Source organism: Rhincodon typus, chromosome 9, assembly GCF_021869965.1.
Source record: "Rhincodon typus isolate 14 chromosome 9, sRhiTyp1.1, whole genome shotgun sequence".
In the NCBI taxonomy this organism is placed as follows: Eukaryota; Metazoa; Chordata; class Chondrichthyes; order Orectolobiformes; family Rhincodontidae; genus Rhincodon; species Rhincodon typus.
The window spans coordinates 50,762,962-50,772,200 of NC_063340.1; the positions used below are offsets into that span (position 1 = coordinate 50,762,962).

Sequence of the window (9,239 nt, forward strand, 5' to 3'; positions counted from 1 at the left end):
TATAGCAACTTCCACAGCCAACTTCAAAACCCCAACCACTACTGAAAGCTAAACTAAAACCCTGATTCTGTGAGAGCCTGACTTCACCCATTCATGCTGCTTCTATTGTTCTAACTTTAAAAAAAAACTCAGGGCCCCTCAAGCTGTTACTTTGTTGGCTTGGAAGGGACAACTCACTACCTCTGGCTCAAATCGTCTTTTCAAAAAAAAAGGACAAAATACATCCCACCGTCTATGTTTTACGGTTGATGTTGACCAGAAAGTTAGCCTGACCAACAATGCTAGTGTTGTCGCTAAAAGACTACGTCAGAGGCAAGGGATTATGTAGTAAGTAATTGACTCCCTAAAGCGCCTCCATCATCCACCAGATTTGATAGGGGTATAGGAATATTCTCCACTTAGCCTGATGACTGCAACTTTAGCTTCATTAAAGACTCTTGCCATTATCAAAGCAACTTTTTCCTTCAAAGCACAGCATGGGGGTAGTGCATGCACTGCACTTTGTAGATTGTAACTGTTGCCATGGCTTCGTGAGCAGCTTTCCAAACCCCTGACATAAGCAACCTAGAAGAGTGAGGGCAGAGGATGGATGGGGAACATCACTACCCTAAAATTCCCTTCCTTTTCTCTTTCCCTCCTGTCTACCTTCCTTCCACCGCTTCACCTCACACCACACACACTCTCTCATTTTCCGAATCTACTCCATAGTGACAGAATTCCGGCAGTATCACTGCTTGCACGTACTGAAATTTTCTGACAGATTTGCTTGTCTACTTACTTCCTAGAATCTTGATCATTCATTCCAGCCAAATTGCTCGGGTTTCTGTAAGCTCATTCATTGTGTTGTGTAGCACTACCAACATCCTGTGCAGAATCAATTCAGACAGACCTAGCAGCACAAATAGCTAATATTTAGATATTTTAACTATTATTCTGCTTATTTGTGATATTTCAAAGTGCAATATTGTCGAAATGATGCATAAGTTTTCTGGATAGTCAGAATGTATGTTGAACATTACTCATTTTGGGAGAGGAGTGAGAATGTAGCCTCAACTTAACAAAGGTTTATGTAAACAGAACAGGCTAATTAAAATCTGTTTCTATTGTATTGTTCATTCATAGTTTCTTTGGGACCTGTTCTTATAGTGCGGAGTAATATTTTCCAACAATAATTTCTTCAGGTTCATATATGAAACTGACCACTTTAATGGAGTTGCAGAACTGTTGGAGATTCTAGGAAGGTAAGGTATCTTTTAAATTTAAGATAAACTTTGGGGTTGGGGTTAGTATAATTCAAGTAAGACTGTTCCTGATCTCTGTTTTGTTTCCAACAATTGACTTTGTCAGTGGGTCCACAAGCATAAATAAATATGAAGTCTAATGTGTATTTGATGCCTCATGTTTTCCGCATCATCTCAAAATACTTTACTGCAATGCATTATTAAAACAGATCAATTGCTGTGGTGAACAAAATAGTCACAAGTTGACTTGATGGTACTGATTGAGATTCCTCCTCTCTGGTTTGCTCCCAGGCTTGCTTTCATTGATAGTTGTGGTAATTTTGCCTGAGCTACTCATCTTTCGGATCCTTACTTTGCTTATACCAGGGCATAGACTGTCTTTCACATTCTAGGCTAACTTAAGGAAAGAGAGGCCTACGAAAAGATATGCAAACATGTTGGAGCTTTGTATTGAACGGTGGAAAAGCAGCTAAATAGAACAGTGGAAGCACTGAATTTAAGTGGTATTATGTGAAATTGTGCCATGCATATACAGTAGAAAGGAAGAGTTGGGTGTGCATTAATTCAGTGTGTTACATTTTGCATTTGTAAGTTGACAGCAGGATAATGTTAAGTGTGGTTGGGAGATGTTGGAGCGTATTGTGAAATTTTTGAGGTGGAAAAATTGAGGTGTACTAACCAGTGCTACTCCTGTGAGGTTCTGAATCTACTCCCAAAAATGAAACTAAGTCCTAGAGGTGAAGCTGCAGATGCTGACCCTTCAGGTAACTCTGCCCATGCCTGCTCCTTCCTCACCTTGAAGACATCATTAAAACATGCTAGGAAATATTTCTCCCTCTGTCAACTCACTTATTCAATTTTAAAGCTCTGGAAAAGCATCAGAGTTTCTTGGAGTGACTTTTCTGCTTAGTTTGGCAGTCAGAAATTATTCCCAGTTATTTACCTAAAAAAAGGATGAATTTCTCAATTCTGCAAACTATTGGGAAAACTGTACACCAGTGATCCATGAGTTTGTTTTCTACCTCACATGTATCAGAGGCAAAATTAAGGCCTTTGTCTACATTTCCACCCAAACTACACTTACCCTGTCAGAATTCCTCCAGATTTACATCCCATGCTGAGATCTTTGGCCAACCAACATTGATTTTCTGTTGATCCATTTCTTTTGCTCCTGCAATTTCTTCTCCACAGTAATGTTTAGCTACCCTACTCAATGTTTCAGAATCTCCCTCCTTAAATCCTCCACTTCTCTTTATGCCTTTACATTTCTACTGAGATTTCTTTCACTCAACAAAGCATTTCCTTATTTATTTTAATTGTTCATGTGCTGCTTTTTTCTTCTGTAAAATAGTTGAAGTTGTTTAATTATACTAAAAGTGTAATATAAATACATTATGTGCATTCTGAGCTGAATTTATAGTCACAATAACTTCCCTTTGTTTGTGGGTGGGTGTATTTGAATATGCTTATAAGATTAACCTGGACTCCCAGGTACCTCAATAAAAGTACTCAGCGCGCAGCTGAACTATGCAGCCAAAATGTTACGTGGGTGATTGATTACTGTAAATCACCAAGTGTTGGCTGATTTCATTAGAAGTTGTCACTATTTATAAAAGTTGCATATCTACCGAACGAATGTATAAATGTGCTTAAAACTGACCAGAAGGCATTGGTTTTGACATAAAGATATAAAATTTGATGTACCTCTAATACAAGTGAAGAAATATTGTATGTACCTACAGATCAGATTACAAAGCTCTATAGCAACACATTTTCGCAGATCAGGGCTGTTAAATTATCAGCCCTTGGTGACCATGTCAGCTGTTTTGGAAGCTGTTGGATAGCCTTTGCTGGTTTTATGTACGTTGTTGTGTATGTTTCTTGGGTCACAGTTGAAAACTCAGATGAACAACTGACTTTAGTAACTGCCATAAACACATAGTTCTCTTGCATGTTGAAGAGAAAGGCTCTATCTCCTTTACCAACCTCAAGGGAAGTGAATTGATATAGCACATTCAGATAAAAATGAATTAAATATTGTACTGTACAGCATTGTATTATGAAATAATTTGATTCATTTAAATGTACTTGTAGGTATAAAGATAATTTCAGACATTTAAATGTATGAATTATTAACTTTATTTATTTTTCAGTATTATTAATGGATTTGCACTGCCATTGAAAGCAGAACATAAGCAATTTCTTATGAAGGTGCTCATTCCCCTTCACACTGCTAAAGGCTTAGCTCTGTTTCATGCACAGGTAGGCTATTATTTCTTGATGTAAGCATGGTTTAGTTATTATTGACTTGGTACCAGAACTGATTTTCAAATTTGATGTACATTCCACTCTGTGTCATTCAAGCTTTCAGTAAAAATGATACACTTCATTGTAGGGGCTGGACCTAATGACTGCTGAAGCAGGTCCGGTGTATGTTTTTATTGTGTAGGCCAAACATTTGCCAGAATTATGTTTGTGACATGTCCAGATACCTGTTTTACATTCATTTAAGTTAATTGAGAGAGTGGAAAGGCCAGGCTTTTGGAATAGGCTATTAAAACTAATGTTTCATAAATTGTCAAGTTCAACATTGACTGTGCAAATATTGCTGTCCTTTTTTAACAAGCTAGTTAGTTTGGCATTTTGTTGTCTGGATTGATACTTGGATCCATTTTCATTTGATGAGGAAATGAAGTTTAATTGACAAAATACTATAACATAAGTATTGGGAGTAAGGAACAGAAAACTAGGCTTATTCACTTGGGTGAATGGAGAAACTAAATAGGACAACCAAAAACAACTGCATGGAACTTAATTGAGTACATGTCATCAATTTCTTGCAAAAGTACTTTTGTTGATATACATTTTTGGGATAGTGTAGGTCCCTGTTAGAAGTTTTTTTTCTGATGTTAAAGCTTATTCACCCCCAGTGTTGAGTTTAAAAAAAGAATTTCCTGATATGTGCCTATTTTAGTACCTGAAACATCACGTAACCCTAGTATGAAAAGCATAAGGGTGAGGGGTTGACTGGATTGGGGGTAATCCTTAGAGGTCATACTGTGTCCTCCTGTTGTTGTTGACAACAATGTAACACACTTCCCTGCATCAGGAGCGCATCAGGAGCACATCAGAACCAACAACAAGACTCCTATGACCACTAGGAATCATGGTGGTGCACAAGCCCACAATCACTCTATGACAAACACTCACAAGCATTAGAGACCCCATTCCCACAACATGCAGAATGAACCTGGTTTACAAAATACCATGCAACGACTGCCACAAACATAACTTTGGACAGGCAGGAAATAAACTAGCCATTGGAATACACGAACATCAGCTAGCAGCAAAACAGCACGATGAACTCTCCTTAATATCTGTACATTCAGACAACGAAGGCCATCCGTTTAACTGGGACAAAGTAACCAAAGTAGCCCAAACCAAACATAGACACACACGGGAATTCCTAGAGGCATGGTTCTCCACCCATACTTAATCAACAAACATACAGAATTGGACCCCATATATAAGCCCATACAGATCAAAACCGGAAATAACAGTACTCACCATAACGGACTGGACAGCATAAATTCCAAGCGGAATAGAATAACATCGCTTCATCGGAGGTTCCACTGATGAAATCACCTAGCATGGTGATGAAATGTCTGAGCAAAAACAAGCCAGCTTAGCGAGCAAGTCAACAACCACATCCGCAACCCGAGCTACAGATTTTTGTCAATACTTTAAATTGTTGGAATGTCAGTTGGAATTCTTTAATTAAAGAAGAAAGAAACTACATTAAACCACTTTTGAACCTTTTGTATTCATTTCTGTTTGAGAGTTCGTATTAAAGGTGTATGAGCTAGTGGCCATGTTACTTTGCACTGTGTGCTTTAAGGCGTGTGCTAACTGACCGTATGAATTGTTTTTGCAGAGGGATTATTACATAAGACTGTCTAGAAACTCATTAGCTAATTGGCAATGTTCTTCAGTTGTCAGAAAATGACCAAATCAATTTTATGTCAGTTATTTAGTCTTCCCATATGTTTGTTAGATCCACCCTCTTTAATGCTGCCAACTTTCCCATTTTCCAGCACTTGCCTTATAGCCATGAATATCTGTCACCTTGCTGTATTCAGTTTTTTTTAAAAACCCAGTTTTGATGGCTTTATTGCCCAGTTGTTTCAAGAGGTGGATGGTTAGAGTTGAAACTTTTATGACCGATTTCATTTGTCCATTTGTGACTTTGAGCCACTGGCCATAGCCTCCCCAGTATTATCTTTAATGTTTTTTATTCTTCAGTTGGCATTTGCCTAGTGTCAAGGATTTGCCTCTTGCCTTTTCACAATAACTGTGTTGATACTAGGGTATCTTGCTTCTTACTTGTTGTTTCTGATTGGGTATTTACTGTGAATTCTTTGTAAACATTTAAAATGATTATGCAGTACAGCAAATTAATCACCAGTTTCACCTCATAATTCTTCAACAAGCCTTAATTTTTAACTTACATTCACAACACTAAGAATTTCACAACACTATCCCCAGTGGTATGCTTGGAGTGATTGTTATGCAGGTATATTAAATTAATTTTAAACAGGAATTTACTTACTTCATAAGCTTAACTTTAATTAACATGGAAAATTATGCTCCAAGCCCTGCCTCAGGAGAACTGTACAGATTATCATTGAGATATTAAAGTGGCACCCTGTACTTCCAATGAAGATGCTGTGGGAAATCTGCAAACTATTGATTAACATGTGATTGCTTAAGACATTGTACATACAGATTCTCACGATAATGAGTATTTCCAGACAATTTCAGTTTAGAAATTGAATAAAATATATATAAGCCGGGAGAAATTTTGTTTTTTAAGACTGCTGTTTCAAAATAGTGTTCCTTGAAATAAGATGCCACCATACTGAAATTTTGCAGTGAAAAACAATTTAATTGTTTGGATGAATTCAACCTAACTCACTACCACATTAAGTGCATAATACCAACTGATCTTAATTGCCCCAAATTGTCACAGATGGAAAATATAGGAAATTAAAAATTACTTTACAGGACTTGCAATGATCTTATCCTGGAGTATTTATACCAAAAACCTTCTCCTGGACCTGGACACGGTCACCTAAACAGACAATTAGAATTTTCCTTTTTTAAAAATATTGATGGTGAGTGGTGTGACTAACATGTGTAGTTAACGTGAGGCTAACAGCATTCACCATTCTTAAGGAGACAACCTCCAGCAACTGCACATGCACTGTTAAGTGCAGCAATCAAAAAGTTGCTATCCAAGATGCCCTACTCCTTCAGGAGTCTTGGCGTTTAAAAGCATGAAATGGAGTAAATTTGTAAAATTGACAGATATGTACATAAATGCCCAGTGAACTTGCCAGAAAATGTTATGCTTGTCCATTTCAGTACTGTTTTATTTTAGCGATATGATAAGTTTTAATTGCTATCAAACAATGTCTCTGGTACTGAAAATCATTTCAAACGATGTGGACTCCTATTTCTTTGATGTTAGCTATAACTGAGAGATTTCTCTGTCTTTTTTTGTCTGTCTCTCTCTTAATCCCATCTTCTTCCCTGTTTGGTTTATTTTCTGTACCTAATTTGGCATTAATTTCTGTTCTGATGCTGCATTGCTCATTAACAATTTTTCAATATGATTAGTTAAGACAAGCGTGATACCCTGTATACAGTGGGATACTATTTTGACACACACAATTACAGCAAATTAGAGTCACAGAATCATAGAGATGTATAGCATGGTAACAGACCCGTTGGTCCACTCGTCCATGCCGACCAGATATCCTAAATTAACCTCGACCCATTTGCAAGCAGTTGGCCCGTATCTCTCTTTAACCCTTCCTAATCGTGTACCTGTCCAGATGCCTTTTTAAATGTTGTAATTGTTCCAGCCTCCATCACATCTTCTGGCAGCTTGTTCCATACACGCACCACCCTCTGCGTGAAAGAAGTGCCCCTTAGGTCCCTTTTAAATCTTTCCCCTCTCACCTTATATGTATGCCGTCTAGTTTTGGACTCCCATACCCTGGGGAAAAGACTTTGTTGCTCATGATTTTATAAACTTCTGTAAGACATTCCATTTCAAGTTTGTGGGAAAGTGCGAGTTTAATAAATTCATAGAGTCATTATCATCCAGCACGGAAATAGACCCTTCGGTCCAGCCAGTCCATGCCGAATATGATATCAAACTAAACTAGTCCCATCTGCCTGCTCCTGGCCCATATCCCTCCAAAACTTTCCTATTCATGTACTTGTCCAAATGTCTTTTAAATGTTGTAATTGTACCCACATCTACCACTTCCTCAGGAAGTTCATTCCACATGTGAACCACCCACTGTGAAAAAAATTTGCCTCCATCTCTCTCTCAAATCTTTCTCTTCTCACCTTAAAAACGTGTCCCCTAGTCTTGAAATCCCCCTTCCTAGGGAAAAGATAATTACCATTAACTGTATTTATACCCGTCATTATTTTATAAACTTCTATAAGGTCATCTCTCAACCTTCTGTGCTCCAGCGAAAATAATCCCAGCCTACTCTCCCTTTCTTTATAACTCAGACCTTCCATCCCAGCAACATCCTGGTAAATCTCTTCTGAACCCTCTCCAGCTTAATAATATCCTTCCTATAACTGTTATTCTATTACACTGCAATAAACAGATGTACAAATCATTTAAAAATATCTTAAATATATATAAAAAAATCTTAAAAATATCGACTGGGACAACACGTCCATAATCGCACAAACCAAACAGAGACACACGAAGGAATTCCTGGAGACCTGGTATTCTAACCAGAACTCCATCAGCAAACACGTTGAATTAGACCTGGTGTACAAACCACTGAGAAACGGAACCAGAAGTGGTAACAAACACCCCAGTGAATTGAGACATATAAATAATAAGTGGGACAGAACACCGTCGCTTCATCAGAGGCGCACTGATGATGTTACCTAGCAGGTAACATTTGCAACCAAACCCACCAGCTCAGGGAAAAATTGGTGTGTCATTTTTCAAAATAGATGGAAAATAGGTCACTTACGTCAGTATAACCTTTTATAAGAAAGGCCTGTATTTGTACAGTGTCAATGTGTATCATGTACAATAAATCTGTCTGACGTTTGTAATAGTGTACAACAATAATTTAGGGGAAATTCCACATTGGGAAAAGCTTCATCTTGGAATACATATTTTAAAATGAGCAGTTGCAAACTACTTATGTCTGATTCTAGATTTGTTTTCATACTTTCTCTGATATAATATCGTTAGTTGAGTGAAATGAAGAGATTGCTCGACACACCGATAAGATTATTGCTTTGATTTGTGCACATTTCGATTTCACCAATTGCTGTTGCAAATCATATGTTTTGTTTTTGTCTTCTAGTTAGCTTATTGTGTGGTACAGTTCTTGGAAAAAGATGCCACTCTTACAGAACCAGTAAGTTTTAACATTAAATTTAGTAGTTACTGTATATTTTGATAACTATTTTTAAAAATCAACTTGATTTTTGGGAGGTTGTGGGCAGGATAGAGTTTTGAACTATACTGTCCAAAGAGCTTGGATTTTGAAAATCCACTCCTGTAATAATACTATTTACCTAAATGTCAATTTGAATGTTTGCTGCATGCACAATTATGTGAATATTTATATTGAGTATTTTAAAAAATGGGCAGAATCTGAGTAAGAAAAAAGAGGATATTATGAACATTTTTTTGTGATTGAAACTAAATTAACTTCTTTGGGGTGTAATTTTGTTTTTTAAAAAAAGTCAAGAGCAAAATTTAAAAGTTGATTTGATTTGGTGTTATTTTCATTCCAATCCTTTTTCTAATTACATGCCTCCTTTGAAAAAATAAACTTCTCATAAATTTTGTGCTTGTTAAATAAATTTTACAGCTAATCATGAGACATTAAATTTTAAACACTTGAACAATTTATTTTTAACCAGCATTAATTAAAAATTGTG

The 9,239-nt window shown here is 36.9% G+C and overlaps 1 protein-coding gene across 1 annotated transcript in view; it reads left to right on the forward strand.

Moving 5' to 3' along the window:
- Positions 1-9,239, forward strand: part of LOC109915548 (serine/threonine-protein phosphatase 2A 56 kDa regulatory subunit alpha isoform) — a 54,568-nt gene that overhangs the window by 17,949 nt on the left and 27,380 nt on the right. The window contains exons 5-7 of the mRNA XM_048600773.1: positions 1,182-1,241; positions 3,395-3,503; positions 8,657-8,710. Of these exons, the coding sequence (XP_048456730.1) occupies positions 1,182-1,241; positions 3,395-3,503; positions 8,657-8,710 (223 nt within the window). The remainder of the gene's footprint in view (positions 1-1,181; positions 1,242-3,394; positions 3,504-8,656; positions 8,711-9,239) is intronic.